This window comes from Marmota flaviventris, chromosome 9 (genome assembly GCF_047511675.1).
Source record: "Marmota flaviventris isolate mMarFla1 chromosome 9, mMarFla1.hap1, whole genome shotgun sequence".
Classification (NCBI taxonomy): domain Eukaryota; kingdom Metazoa; phylum Chordata; class Mammalia; order Rodentia; family Sciuridae; genus Marmota; species Marmota flaviventris.
In genome coordinates this window covers 60413888-60430317 of record NC_092506.1, presented here as the reverse complement: position 1 = coordinate 60430317, position 16430 = coordinate 60413888, and the positions used below count along the sequence as shown (strand labels likewise).

Genomic DNA, 16430 nt, shown 5'->3' with positions numbered 1-16430 from the left:
AATATTTCCTTTGTCAATAAAATGAACGTTCCCTATCCTACACAAATAATGTTTAATTGTTTGAGAGTTTAATGAGGTAGTTATGATACTGAAAATAATATAATGTTTCTACTAAACTGGTCTCTAGTATATCTCTATAGTTTAGGAGCTTTTGTTTTTGTTATTGTTTTCTGTTTTTAATTGTGCAATCTTCTCTGTATTTTCTGAAAATTTTTTTACAAGGAACATGAATTATAAAATAAAATTTCTGGAACTACCAGAAAACTATGGAATAATCCCCCAAATCACAAAGAATCATCAAATCTCTCCAGTACACTACACTTCTATGTTTGAAACTTGGCCTAAAAGAATGTGTTATTTCAATCTATGTGTTTCATTTATGGTTTCTTGGCTATTGATTGGTGAAGTAATTCAAAGAAAATGAAAGTCAATTTATATCTCTACTAAACATCTGAAGCCAAGTCCATGACTTTAAACCTTTTCTTCTGGTACCTCACATTAAGCCACAGCTTACCTGAGAAATTTTTATATTTCCAATCATATGAATCAGGAGGATGATGTGTGGTATAGTCAGTATAACTTTAAGAGAGCCAAACCTGCTTTTTATATGTACCAAAATTGGAAGTGTTTGTATTGGTTCCTAAAGTCAGGGTTGGTTTGTTACCAAAGAGCCCGCCACTGGTTGTACCAAATGAAGAAGCACTGGTTGTGCTGGTTCCAAAGGTAGTAAGCTTGTTATTGCCAAACAGGGTCTAAAAAGAACAAAATAGAGGACAAAGTTTTAAAAAATAGAGATACTTACCAAACAATAAATAAAGGCTATTTCAGCTATGATATACTGGGTGTGAGATGGGGGTAAATATATAATAATTTTTATAAAAAGATAGATGAATGAAGACCATGAGAAAAATAATCTGAGGGCTAGGGGTTGTGGCTCAGTGGTGGAGCACTTGCCTGACGTATAAGGCACTGGATTCGATTCTCAGCACTGCATATTCATTTATTTTGCGAATAAATTCATCTACTTAATGAATAAAATAAAGTTCCATCAACAACTAAAAAATACACATAAAAATAATTTTAAAAGGGGCTGGGGTCGTAGCTCAGTGGTAGAGCACTTTCCTAGCATGTCATCCTTAGCGCCACATAAATATAAATAGATAAAATAAAGGGATGGTGCCATCTACAACTAAAAGTATTTAAAAAAAAATTAATATTTGCAGCCTGATAAGTTAATGGTAACATCTCAGCAAACAGAGGATTTCAGTGAGGCAAGAAAAAAATAACAAGGAAATCGATTGTTTTCCTGTTAACAGAAATGTATCAGACATGTAATTTGTCAGAAGAAATACTTATCAGAAAAATTTTAAACATCCTACAATACGATGAATCTTGAAAACATGGTGCTAAGTGAAAAAAAGTTACAAAAGATGATTCCACTTATGTGAAATGTCCAGAATAGTCAAGTCCATAGATACAGAAAGTAGGCATGAGGTTACTGGGGGGCAATGGGAAATAACTGCTAATGAGTATAGGACTGTGCTTCTTCTCTTTTTTTTTTTTTTATATCTTTATTTTATTATTTTATTTTTATGTGGTGCTGAGGATCGAACCCAGTGCCTCACACATGCTAGGCGAGCGCTCTACCATTGAGCCACAGCCACAGCCCAGGATTGTGCTTCTTGATGCAATAAATATGTTCTAAAATTGGTGTGATGATGGTTGCATACTCTGAATGCTAAAAACCAATGAATTATATGTTTTAATAAGACAAATTGTATGGTATGTAGCTAATACACCAAGAAAGTTACTATTAAAAGGTGTATAAATTTTCTGTGGCATTATTTGATTTTCTCAATTTTTCACATCAGTTACCTGCTCAAATGAGATTAATAAAAAAAAATTTCAATCTCCATGAAAATAGGATCATATATTCTGGAATTTTTTTTTCTGATATTTAACTAATCACAATAGCAAATTCAAAGCTTCTTTGACTTTGTTTTCTTTTTTGGCATTGGAGACAAAACCCAGGACTTAGCATATGTAAGGTAAGCGCTTTACCACTAAGAAGCTATATCCAAGCACAAAGCTTCTTATAATGGATACATAATACAGTCTGACTACATTCATACTGATTCTCATTTAACTATTTTTTAAATGATCATATAGAATTTAGTATTAATTTTATGTAAACTACATTTCTAAATAGTAATTTTTCACTTAAATGGCTTAGTAGACAACTTAATTCAGTCAAGCCTCAAGCAGTATGTAAACCACGAGAACCTGAACAATTTCAAGAACTTAATATATTTTTTTAAAAGTTTAATATCCAAATCATCCAATCTATCACCGAAACACAAAGGGGAAAACTAGTCATTTAAAATTATCTGATTTACACATGAAAGGATCTCAACAACTTAAACTAACCACCCAGATTCCACAATGTAATACACTTCAAAACTTCATGTTTTTAAAATACAATGCTAATTGTCAATTTAAAAATAAACTAGCCAAATGAAATGATACTTTGCTATTAGAAACAAACTGCACACAAGCACTGAAGTGAAAGATTCACTAACTGAAAATAAACCTATTGAGTTCAATCAGTAATTTCATTTTGCATCAGAAAAACTTTTATTTGCTCTTAGTATTAAATCATCCAATATACCCAAAAAAAAAAAAAAAAACTTGGAATACAATGACAACTTTCTTTTTTTTTTATTTTTAATTTTTTATTGTGACAATGACAACTTTCTATAAATTCCTTTATCAGACTCATACATATGATGTAATTATACTCAATTGTGAACACCTACCGAACCAACTGCACCAAACCCAGTATTGGTCTGCCCAAAGAGACCTGTTCCTGTTCCAAATGCAGTCCCAGTACTGGTGTTTGTAGCTGTCCCAAAAAGACCTCCTGGCTGAGAGGCTTGCGTTACTCCAAATAAACCCTGCAAAAGGTAATTTATGTTAAGAGCTATCCCACAGTAGTTTTTTCTTTCTTTGAGAAAAAGGAAAAAGAAGTTTTCCTGTTTTGCTAGTAAAGAAGAAAGAGAGGACTCCGTCCTATAGCCACAGTAATTTCTTGAAGAATCTTAGATTAATAAAAATAGTTATCATTATTATTTTTAAAGTTTATGTGACAGGTACTATGTAAAGATACACTTTACATGGAGCTTATGTCTCTTCACAACAACCCTAAAAAGCAAGGAGTACAGCATCCCCATTTTTTGAAAGAATATAAAGCCCAGAGCAATTAACAACTTTCCTAAAATGTCACAGCTCACAAATGATAAACTGGATGATAAATTCATATCTCCACCTAAGCTGCTATTTAAAATTGATCTGGCTATGGTGATGATAAATTCATATCTACATTAAGCTGCTATTTAAAATTGATCTGGCTATTTTATTGATGTTTCATTCTTTGGGTTTTTAAATTTTTTTTATTTTTATTTTTTTTGTTACATATGGACACAATATTTTTATGTGGTACTAAGGATTGAACCCAGTACCTCACACATGCGAGATAAGTGCACTACCACTGAGCCAAAACCCTAGCCCTGAGTGTTTGTATGTTTTTTTTGTTTTGTTTGTACCAGGGATTGAACCCAGGGCTCCTTAACCACTGAGCCACATCCCCAGCCCTTTTGTATATTTTATTTAGAGACAGGGTCTGAGTTTCTTAGGGCCTTGTTGCCATGGCTGGCTTTGAACTTCTCCTGAGCTGCTGGGATTACAGGCATGAGCCACCACACCCAGCTGAGTGTTTTTATCATGAAAGTATCATGAAAGTATATCATACACTTTTTCGGCATCTACTGAGGTGATCATGTGTTTTTTGTTCTTAGGGTACTGCAATGATTCAATTTTTTTTTTGATGGTGCTGGGATTGAACCCAGGGCCTTATGCATGCAAGGCAAGCACTCTACCAACTGTGCTATATCCCCAGCCCTATGATTCAATTTTTAAGTTTTTAATAATTAATTTTCCTAGGTTACACCAACATATCTGGGACAAATCCCACTTGGTCATGTGTATAATTCTTTTTATATTTTGCTTAATTCAGTTTACTGAATTAAAGATCTGGGGATCTAGCTGTACTTGTTTTCTTTAATAAGGCAAAGCATCTCTAACTTTAGCACCAGGTAAATTCCAAGAATTTTAATCAATTAAACATACCTCAAATCAATTTTTAATTTCACACTTCCATAAAAAGGGTCTCTAGAAATAAACTAGTAATGACTGTGAGAACTTTTACTTTCTGCAAAGAAGCAATTATCTAATACTGCTCTGAGTTTTAGGTCTACTCCCCTCCTGTATCCTGCAAGTACTAGACTTTGCCTGAATCTACCTTACCAGAATAAGCTGAAAGAATATTATGAAATATAACAAGTAATTGACAACTATTTTTTCCTTAACCCTATAGAATGGCAATGTCACAAGTGGAGTTTAGAAATAGCCAACTATAGCCCAGACTATAAAAGCTCTTGCTTACTGATGAGAAAAACATGTTTGGAAAGAATAGATGACTGCTCAACAGACTCTCAGTGAGTAAGGAGATGAGACTGGACTGAAATCTAAATCTTAATTCCTTGTGAATTGTGTTTTCTCCCCTTTACCAAATTCTCAACTCTATAAAGAACTCAAGCAAAGATAGAAATTGCCAGTTTGGAATGATTAAAAGCCTAATTACTAAGCTCTATAAGACCTGGAATTAACTAAAGGCCTGTTTCCTTACTATGGTGTTGGTGCTTGGTTGTCCAAGGGTGCTGGTATTACCAAAGGAAAAACCAGTGTTCTGTGTGGTTGTGGCCTGGCCAAATGGTTTGCTGAAGAGGCTAGTAGTCTGCTGATTCTGCTGGCCAAAGAGACCACCCGGATTTGTTCCAAATCCAGTTGTACCTTTCAGGAAAAAGAGGAAAGATAAAGTAATTGGAAAAAAGAAACAAAAATAACTAAACAAAACCTGGAAACTTGACATTACCCTATAATCCAGCAATAGTATTATGTTATCCATTACGATCTACATTACCTTGCATGTATTCACTATTCATTAACCCTTTCATGTTTTTGTTTTGTTTTGTTTTGGTACCAGGGATTGAACCCAGGGAACCTCAACCACTGAACCACATCCCCAGCCCTATTTTATATTTTATTTAGAGACAGGGTCTCATTAAGTCGCTTAGCACCTCACTGTTGCTGAGGTTGGCTTTGAATTTGTGACTCTCCTGTCTCGTCCTCCCAAACTGCTGGGATTACAGGTGTGAACCACCACACATGGCAACCCTTTCATTTTCTATCCTAAGAACTCTAGATTAAGTTAAAACTTTAATATCCAGGCTGGGCTAAATGCTCTTCCTTTGTAAATGCTTAGCTTTTTATTATTATATAAGAGAGCATCATCAAAGTCTACGTTGTCATTTCATCTTATTCAACTAAGCTATTCTTGAGAAAAGAGGCTATTTCATCATATCAAAGCATCTAGCCTCTGGTCTGGTATATAGAATTCAATAATGAATATGTGCTAAATTAAATCACAGAATAGTAAGATTGAGAAGAACATAAGATATCACTTAAACATGTATGTTATGTGGCTGGGCACGGTGGCACACGCCTGTAATCCAATGCAGCTTGGAAGGTGAAGACAGGAGGATCATGAGTTCAAAGCCAGCCTCAGCAAAACCGAGGTGCTAAGCAACTCAGTAAGACCCTGTCTCTAAATAAAATACAAAATAGAGCTAGGGGGCTGTGACTGTGACACAGCAGTAGTGTACTTGCCTGACATGTGTGAGGCACTGGGTTCGATTTTCAGGACCACATATAAATAAATATATAAAGGTCTATCAACAACTAAAATAAAATAAAATAAAGCTGGGGATGTGGCTCCGTGGTTGAGTGTCCCTGAGTTCAATCCCCAGTAACAAACCAAAAAAAAAAAACCAAAAAACATGTATTGATGTGTATATTTCTCTACAAGGTTATGATAAAAGTTAACTTTTGCTTATTTCTACAGATACAAAATGGTGGCTAGGGGAGAGACATAATGAAAGAAAAAATCTTTGGTTATATGGTTTTTTGTAATTTTGTGAACTCTGCACCATAAACATGCACTACTTTTGCAAAAATATATTTTTTTGTAGTAGGGATTGAATTCAGGGTGCTTAAGCACTGAACCAGATATCTAGCTCTTTTATATTTTGAGACAGGGTCTCACTAAATTGCTTAGGGCCTCGCTAAGTTGTGAGGTTGGCTTTGAACTTACAATCCTCCTGTCTTAGTCTCTTTAGCTGTTGAGATTATAGATGCACGCTACTGTGACTAGCAAAAGTAATATTTTTTTAGATAAACATTAGATGTTATTTTTTTTTTAATTTTACTTGGAGGCATTTTTTTTTTTAAATATTTATTTTTTAGTTTCCGGTGGACACAACATCTTTGTTTGTATGTGGTGCTGAGGATCGAACCCAGGCCGCAAGCATGCCAGGCGAGCGCGCTACCGCTTGAGCCACATCCCCAGCCGCAAAAGTGATATTTTTATAAAAATAATTTAGCTATCAACATGAACTCCTCTTTCATATCCCATACTAAATTAACCTATTTCAGCCAAGTGCAGTGGCACATGCCTGTAATCCCAGAGACCCAGGGAGGCTGATGCAAGGATATCACAAGTTCAAGGCCAGCCTCAGCAACTTAACAACACCCTAAGCAATTCAGTGAACCCCCGTCTCAAAATTTAAATTTAAAAAACTGGGGCTAGAGTGGTGGCTCAGCAGTAGAGTACTCGCCTAGCACGTGCGAGGCCCTGGGTTCGATCCTCAGCACCACATAAAAATAAATGTATTGTGTCCGTCTATAGCTAAAAAATTAAAAAACAACCAACCAAAACAAAACAAAAAAAAATGGTTGGGCACGGTGGCCTACATGGGCAAAGTGCCCCTGGGTTGAATCCTGTTTGTATGTATGCATAAACCAACCAACCAACCAGTTATATAACTGAATTCCAAAATGTCTCTTCAGCACTGTGAATTGAATGGAGGGCCTTATGTACACCTGGTTTGCACTCTAGCCCTGAGCTATACCCACAGACCAGATCTTTTCTTTTAATTTTGGTACCAGGGATTGAACCCATCAGTGCTTAACTACTAAGCCACATCCCCAGTCCTTTTTTAATTTTGAGACAGGGACTTGCTAAATTGCCGAGGCTGATCTCAAACTAGCAAATCTCCTGCTTCAGCCTCCTAAATCACTGGGATTACAGACATGCACCACCACACCCAGCTTCTTCTTTTTATTATTATTTTTTTAACCATCCTTGTGTAAACAACCATCATCTCTCATGGAACAAGAACTTTCAAACTAATTTGTTCCAACATCTACTCTTAATATAACAGCCTTCAGAATGATCCTTCATTCATAATCACATTTCTTTTTTTTTTCCCCCCTTTGGTACTAGGGATTGAATGCAGGGGCGCTTGCCACTGAGCACATCTCCAGCCAGATTTTTTTGTTTAATTTTCTTTTAGTTGTCAATGGACCCTTATTTAACTTATTTATTTATATGTGGTACTGAGAATCAAACCCAGTGCCTTACACATGCTAGGCAAATGCTCTATCACTGAGCCATGACCTCAGCCCTACCAGACACATTTTGCTTTATTTTGAGACAGGGTCTCACTAAATTGCTGAGTCTGGCTTTAAATTAGTGATCCTCCTGCCTCATCCTCCCAAGTTGCTTGGATTACAGGCATGTGCCACTATCCATGGCTTCATGTTTTACCGTAAAAACAACTCTTATGAATTCCCAAATCAAATAAAAACTCAAGCCTTCATATTGGTCCTCCATTTCCCCAAAACACCACCTTTCCCTCTCCTCTTTGGCAAAAACTTAGGTTATTTATTTGGTTCTGGAGATTTAACACAGGGGTGCTTTAAAACTGAGCTATGTCCTCAGTCCCCCCTTTTATCATTTTTTTTTTAAGATAGCGCCCCACTATGATGCTTGGAGTTCTGCTAAATGTGTGAGGCTGACCTGAAATTTGTGATCCTCCTATCTCAGTTTCCTGAATCACTGGGATTAAAGGTGTGCACCATTGCATCTGGCTGAGACTCATGGTTCCAAGTATTTGAAATGTTTCTCCTCCAGAAATGTATACAATTTTTTATTTTACCTTCTTCAGACCAGTCACTTCTCAAATAACAACCTTATCAAGTGAAGCCCACTTAATTATGTTCATTTAAAATTGTACTTCTCCCACACTTACAACCAGACACTCCCTATTTCTCCAATATCCCTGAATTATTTTTCTCCATTGCACTTATCATAAAGTGACCACTATGTTTTACTTTTAGCTGCCTGTTTTTTCTTAATATATTTCAATATGATGTCAAGTGCTTACTCGTTCCAAAGGCAGTTTTGTTCTGACCATATGCAAATCCTGAATTAGTAGTGGAAGAGCTGAAGAGTCCTGTTGCACTGGAGGTGGCCGGAGAAGACCCAAACAAGCCAGTTGTGGTACCTGCTCCCACCTGGTTCTGTGGGCCTTTACGGTTAGCCTGATAATCCTCTAAACGAAGTTCCTAAAGAGAAAACATATTTACAATCTTAATATGTAGTAAAAAAATTTAGTTATGAGCCTCAATACTTGAAATTAGCATTTAACTTCGATCTTCATACAGGAGTCTTGACCATAAAAATCACAAAACTACAGAATGACATTAACAATACCATTTAAAAAAACATTTCCAATAGACACTAAAATCCACACTATAAAAAAAAAAAATGCTGGACAGCCAATCATTCTTAGTATTATTTTATAAATAGTGTCTTTTAATAGAATGCTACTGCTACCCTAAAATATACAATTTAGTTGATAAAAGATGAAGGATTCTATGTTAAGGGGGTGTTCAGAAATTCTGAAAAATGGAGGAATAAAATATAGCAATTTTATCTCTAAGTCAGGAGTTGCTGCACGCTGCAATATAGCAAGCACAGTCTGGGATATAGGAAGAAGCAAACATTATAATCAGTAATGAGAAACAATAATCAGGAAATGAACAACAATCCATTACAAAGCAATCAGAATGCACAAACTATGCAACGCCATAGAGGAATATCACAATACTGAACAATAGTACATAATGTAAAATTTCAACCACATTAAGTTCATAAATAGGCAAAAATTGGGCAGTCAAGATAGTGGTTACTTTAGAAAGGGGAGAAATGTAATGAAGGGCAAGGCAAAAGGGATGCTGATAATACTGTTTCTTGATTTGGATCCTTTCATATAATGAAAACTTATAAAGTTGTATGGTTATGACTTTGCACCTGTTCATATAACCTGAATATTATCCCAACCATTAAAAAAAAAAAAATCTGTAAATACTACTTAATATTTACAAACTTGGTCAATGTTAAGTTTGCACAGTGTAGTTCAGCGGAGTGCTTGCGTAGAATGTGTTAAGGCACGGGGCATAATCCCCAGTACCACAAAACACAAAAAACTTTTAAACTTCTTTTTTCCATGCTAGCATCCAAACCCTGGGATCTCAAGCATGCTAGAAAAGCATGCTACCACTGAACCACAGAATCTACCAAAAAAACACCCACATTTTAAAAAGCTGCTTTCCAATAAATTCAAAAGGTTACACTGCTATTTTGTATTTCGTTTTACTCACCTCTAATGACTTGCTTTCATATTCTTTCATAGCAGTAATACACTGATGTTTGGTACTGATGTTAGTGCTAACTCCAGCTTTGACCATAGTATCTGTACCAGTTGGAGGCTGCAAAGGAAGATAAATGTGTCATTTATTTTTTATTTTAAATTCACTGTCATTTAGATTTAACTTTAAATTCAGGATTATAAATTTCTTTTATGAATTAAAAATCTTACCTGAGAAATTCTTTTTTGGCAGTTTTTTTTTTTTTGCGGGGGGGGGGGGGGGGGGGTGCAAAGTATTGGGGATTGAACCCAGGGGCACTCTACCACTAAACTACATCCCCAACGGTTTTGTTTTTTTTGAGAAAGAGTCTAAGTTGTGAAGTCTGGCATTGCACTTGTGATCTTCGTGCCTCAGCTTTCCAAATCTTTCCGGAGTAAATTTTAACAAAAAGTTTCGCCAACACCTATTTGTGCCAGAGATTTTCATTAGGCTTATTGCACCTCCAGCCTAAGCCATTTACCTAAAAAGATATTCCATATATTTTTATATATAAATCCTTCACCCAACCCCTCTAAAAGAAAAAGGAAGGAAAGCAGGGCAAATGGCACAGGCCTGGAATCCCAGCTACTCAGGAGGCTGAGGCAAGAAGATTCCAAGACTGAGGCCAGGCTCAGAACTTAGCAACACCCTGTTTCAAAATAAATAATAAAATGAACAGGCATGTAGCTAAGTGGTAGCTCTGGATTCAATCCCCAGTACCGTTAAAAAAAGGAAAAAAGAAAAAAAAAATTATTGTCCCAAATTTGCCATTTCATCACAAAAAATTTATTTTTCTACAGATACAGAATACTAATAGATTATTCCATATTTCCTTAAGGAGGTTTTATTTTCAATGATGTTTTTATGGTTTGCCCCTTATTCTTTATAAATAATGGTTGATCCTGCAACTTGGGAGGCTGAGATAGGAACATCACAAGTTCAAAGCCAGCGTCAGCAACTTAATGAGGCCCTATCTCAAAAAAAAAAAAAAAAAAAAAAATGAGTATTCAGAGGCTGAGTTATAAGCATAGTAAATTAAAACTCTAGGGCTGAGGTTATGGCTCAGTGGTAGAGCACTTGCCTAGCTTGTGTGAGGCAATGAGTTCAATTCTCAGCACCGCATATAAATAAATACAATAAAAAGGGCCACTGACAACTAAAAAAATAAAAAACTCTACCTTATACAAGTTATTACAAATTTGTAGATACAAATTTGATTGGGATAAGCATATATTTTTGGTAAAGGGGATCGAACCCAAGGATGCTTTGCCACTGAGCCACATCCCCAGTCCTTTTTTATTGAGACAGTGACTTGCAAAAGTTGCTTAGGGCTTCGATAATTTGCTGAGGCTGGCTTTGAACTTGTGATCCTTCTGCCTCACCCTCCTAAACTGCTGGGATTATAGATGTGGGCTACACACTTGGCTGCACATTATAATCTAAGTTTATGTTTCACAATTTCTCCTGCTTACTACACAACTATTTACAGATTTTTGTTTTGGTTTGATTTTATTGGGTGCTGGGAATCAAGGCCTCATGAATGCTAGGCAAGTGCTCTACCACTGAGTTATATATCCAACCTCTCAGTTTTCATTTTTAGTACATCTTTCAGGAAGAGTTGTACCATGCTGTGCATAATTGGAAAAATTATTATTATTACAATTCATCCTACAAATATACAAGTGGGAAAGAAACATACTCCACAAAAACTGGAATAAAATACATACATTAAATTTAATAGTAGTCCCAGTAGGTGCCGCTGTAAAACTACTTGGCCCAAAGAGAGAGCCAGACGTGCTACCAAAAGGATTAGAGGTGGTATTTGTAGTTCCGAAGAGTCCCCCACTGTTAGTACTTGTTCCAAAATCTGTTAAGGTTAGAAAGAATAATGAAAATTAAATACTAGAGAACTTATGATCTATAAAACACCTTGGAAGTGGACTATGGCATTAGAGTAGCAAAACTTTCACATCCTCAAATAATCTTTCAATTCTGCCAAGCAAATAAATACATCCAAGCAGATATTTCATACAGACGCATGCATACTCCCAGGCTCACAACTTTAAAGTAAAATAAAGTCTGGAGCCTTTATTTAACTAAGTGTTCCATGAAGCCCTTTTAGGGCATTCTAAGACAAATTAAAATAAACACTACTTTTGTTTTATCATAAATTTTATCTCATTTTTCCTTTTCTAAAACTAGACACTAAATGAAACCTTCTGAAAAAATCTTGTCACAACAGACTTTACAGGAGTGATATTACTTTATTTATACATATTACATATGCCCACACAAAATTTAAAAATTGAGAAAATCTATGTGGTCCTATTGGGGTAATCAAACATAGGTTAATGTAAAATTTGACCCCCTCCAAAAAATTTAGAAAGATCAGTAGATATTATTGATCATTTTTACGGAAACTAATACAAAAATAGCAGATCCTTAGAATGTCATATTGTTCCAAAAAGCTGAGTTTTAAAAAACCATTACATGTAAGTGAATTCAACTATCATCTGAATAATATATTTCTCAAAATATAAGAGATGCTAATCCTAAAAAGAAGTTCTACATACAGTGCCAGAAATATTGGTAAGCAACAAAATTTTGTAAGCCAATATTTAACATCAAAAGACCCCCTAATTACCAAGTTAAAAAGATTGTGATTTCTCACTGGCAAACTGTTATTTCTTTCAAAAACCATGTCCTAATATACAATGTAGGGCTGGGGATGTGGCTCAAGCGGTAGCCCGCTTGCCTGGCATGCATGCGGCCCGGGTTCGATCCTCAGCACACATACAAACAAAGATGTTGTGTCTGCCGAAAACTAAAAAATAAATATTATAATTCTCATTCTCTCTCTCTCTCTAAAAAAAAATAATAATATACAATGTAATGTAAACAGGCACATCTCTTTTGAATTAGCACTTCAGATTGCATTTTATATTGTCTTGGTTAGATATTTCAACTTCCCCACAAATAACTTTTCCTTTGGAAAAATATGAATAGCTGACTGACTACTTATGCTATCATCCTCTTGTGCCAGAAACGGTACCACCTAATAGGGCATACTTGAACAACTAGTAGTGATTGCCCTAAAGAACTGTGGAAAAATAGCCCCAGGCCATATTTGGACATAAAGAAAAAAGAAGCCATTAATTACAAACATCTGCCATAGAAAAGGAATAGCAGAGTAACCATGTCATGTCCAGTATGTGTTATTTCTGCTGTAATGCCTTCATATTAACTATGAGACAGAGGTGAGAAGATGTCTCTTAATAGCATATTACTGACTTCAAAACCTTCCTCTTTGACACTTTCCTATCTTAACTCCAATGACACCACTCTGCCTAACTTTTCATCTTATCTCTGGCATTCCATATCAGGTTCCTCTTCCTTTGTACAGCCCTTTAATACTAGAGCTTCTATAATCCATCCTTAGAGTGACATATATAACACCTTCATTTCCAGTCTAGCAAATTTTTCCATACACTTTGAAGTTTTTATCTTCCCATACTTTTTGCCATTTGGTAGGGAAAAAAGGTGGGTGAACACAGGTAAAGGGAGAAGAGAGAACACATTTGATAAGCAATTCAATTATTGAATGCACAAGTTCAATGATATCCAACTTACTCCCAAAGCCAGTTGGTTTATTTTGTGCAAAGGCATTGTTTTGAGATGAGAAAAGACTGGTTCCTGTACTTGCAGTTCCAAACAAGCTATTTGATGTTCCTGTTGATGTACCAAACCCAAAGCCAGTGCTTGTGGAGGTAGCTGGTTGACTGAATGAATTTGTACCAAATAATCCTCCTGTGGAGACATAGACAGAGAAAAACTGTTAAATAGATCAGAGTCACTAAGTGAAGTCCTATACTTGATACAAATAAACCAGTGGTATTTCATATAAAGTCTGTACCTGGTTTGGTCTGTGAATTTCCAAATAGGCCTCCAGTATTGCTGCTAGAACCAAATGCAGATGTTCCAAATGCCCCTCCACTAGTAGTGCCAAACCCAGTATCTGAAAAATCAATATGCAGGGAAAAATAGAATTTATAATAAAACCTAAATCAGTAGATGAATAAAAAAGGGTTTTAATATTCAATATTCTATGGGCTGGGGCTGTAGCTCAATGGCAGGGCACTTGCCTAACATGAATGAGGCACTGGGTTTGATCCTCAGCACCACATAAAAATAAACAAATAAAATAAAGGCATTCTGCCCATCTACAACTACAAAAAAAAATTAAAATATTAAAAAAAGAATATTTGGGGCTGGGGATGTGGCTCAAGCGGTAGCGCGCTCGCCTGGCATGTGCAGGGCACTCGGTTCGATCCTCAGCACCACATAAAAATAAAATAAAGATGTTGTGTCCACCAAAAACTAAAAAATAAGTATTAAAAAAATTCCCTCTCTCTCTCTTTAAAAAAAAAAAAGAATATTTAATGTTCTACATTTGAATGAAACTAGTCTAATTTAGAAACTTTTTTTTTTTTAATTTCATCAGAACTAGAGAGGAAAAATTAAGACACAAGAATTTTATTCACTTAAGTCATAAAGGTTGGCCCAGTTTGGTGGCCCAAGCATGTGGGAGGCTGAGGCTAAAGAATCTCAAATTCAAGGTCAGTCTCAGCAATTTAGCAAGACTGGTCTCAAAATAAAATGGGCTGGCAGGACAGGTATGAAGTGATAGGAAGGGCCAGACTCCTGGGTGAATGTACACTGGTCACCCCCTCCTGGCATGTCTTTCAGCCTGTGGCTCACACCTGTCTATGTTGGTGAGATGATGCCTGGCCTGCTGGATAATTTGATTGACCTGGTTTGGCCCTCAGCATCTCTCAGGTTTGGCCTTGAGATTCAGCTTGACTCAGTTCTGCCTTAGCAGTGATGGGTCAGACCATTTGGTCTCCCTCCAAGCAGAAGAGAAGGAGACAAAAGCAAATACAAGGCCTGACACCTCAATGACAGCTGCCTCAGACCCTTTGGAGAAATCATATGTAAATGCACAAATCAATAAAAAATAAAACATAATGTCTGTCAAAAATAAATTAATTAATTAAATAAAATGGACTGGGATGTTGAAGATGTGGTTCAGTGGTAGAGCACCCTGGAGATTTCAATCGCCAGTATAGCAAAAAAAAAAAAAAATTATGACTTTTACACTGGACATGGTGGCACTTGCCTATAGTCCCAGCTACTCAGAAGACTGAGAAAAAGAACTTCTTCCATCTAGAAGTTTGAGGCCAGCCTAGACAACAACACATAGAAGCCCCTTCTCAAACAAATTGTGACTTTTCAATAAAATGTGTAGATGCTGATAGGTTAAATGCTGATTAATAAACCTCAGAGATAAGTACACATGAATTCATGATACCATTCTAACTGCCTCTGTGCAAATTATAATTTTAAACAAAAAATTTAAGTGAGTAAGTGTTCATATATGCAACCTGTCACATAAAGTACTGGGTAGGAAAGGTAGTGAACCTCCAGAGACTTGGTGGCATCTAGGAACTTCACCATTTTAACATTTCTGAGTGTGACATCTTATTATAGACCAAATTTCAAGGCACCGTGTAATTATTTTTTATACTTTTAATAAAGATATTTTTCTAGCCTGAAAATTAGTAATAAATCCTAACTTTCTGCTTAAACAACCTTTCAAACATTTCAAGTGTTTTGTATTGATGATCAGAAAAAATCATGAAAACTCAGAAGTGATTTCTATTTTGTTAGAAAACTTTAACAAGATCTTATCCTGATTATTTTTCAAAGACACTTTGAAAAAAGACCAAGATACAAATTTTAAAAATCCTATCTTAAGCTATTAGAGTGAATTCGCTCTAAACTTAAACCAGTCTAATTAAGATGATTTGCCTTTTTTCATTTTGTTTTTTAAACTTACTCTGCCCAAATGTTGAAGTTGTGCCAAAGCCACCTGTGCTACCCCCAAAGGGGGTTCCAAATGACTTATTAAACATCTCCAAAATGAGTCTTTGCTTCAGAAAGCTGAAAAGAAAAAAAGAAGCACTCTTTTAAAAACCATACAAAGCAATGTAACTGTTTAAGAAAATCTATCATTCTACCTATTTAGCTGGATCCATTCAAATTATAGTGTATACTCATTCAATATCCTAAAACTGCATGATAAAATAAACCTTATGGTAACGTGCAATCAGGTATCCTCTCTCAGGATGAGAGTTCTGTTTCTCTTCTTGAATAAATCCTAATTTTATCAGAAATAAAATAAACATTATGAAATTATCCTTAAACCACACTATTTCTGAGCTAAATAAACTTCAGAAGTCATGAATGGTCATTCCTTTAAAACAATGTTTTTCAACTTCTTTTCCTCTTTGGTGTTGGGGATTGAATCCCACATGCTAGGCAGGGGCTCTATCATTGAGCTACACCCCTAGACCCCAATTTTTTTTTAACCTTCCTTTTAATAACAATTTGAAGTCTACTAGGTCAGATTTTGATAAGATCCACCTAGGAGGTTATAAAAAAAATCACAATCATGGGCTGGGGTTGTGTCTCAGTGGCAGAGGGCTTGCCTAGCATGTGTGAGGCACTGGGTTTGATTCTCAGCACAGCATACAAATAAGTAAAAAAATAAATAAATAAAAAGGTCCATCAACAACTAAAAAAAAAAATTTTTAAAAATCACAATCATATTCTGCTATCCCAACCATCTCAAAAACCAAATTTTTGTCAAGCTTTATTTTCCA

The 16430-nt window shown here is 35.7% G+C and overlaps 1 protein-coding gene across 4 annotated transcripts in view; it reads right to left on the bottom strand.

The window, feature by feature from the left end:
* Nup98 (nucleoporin 98 and 96 precursor) overlaps window positions 1–16430 on the bottom strand; it is a 114213-nt gene that overhangs the window by 83245 nt on the left and 14538 nt on the right. For 2 of the 4 annotated variants that reach the window (XM_027942552.2, XM_071616439.1), the window contains exons 2-10: window positions 15605–15708; window positions 13622–13723; window positions 13339–13515; window positions 11436–11575; window positions 9682–9789; window positions 8403–8583; window positions 4745–4908; window positions 2817–2954; window positions 614–752 (exon numbers count right to left, since the gene is read on the bottom strand). In XM_027942552.2, the coding sequence (XP_027798353.1) occupies window positions 614–752; window positions 2817–2954; window positions 4745–4908; window positions 8403–8583; window positions 9682–9789; window positions 11436–11575; window positions 13339–13515; window positions 13622–13723; window positions 15605–15680 (1225 nt within the window). In that variant the 5' untranslated portion in view covers window positions 15681–15708. The remainder of the gene's footprint in view (window positions 1–613; window positions 753–2816; window positions 2955–4744; window positions 4909–8402; window positions 8584–9681; window positions 9790–11435; window positions 11576–13338; window positions 13516–13621; window positions 13724–15604; window positions 15709–16430) is intronic. The other 2 variants (XM_027942553.2, XM_027942554.2) reach the window with 2 other exon arrangements.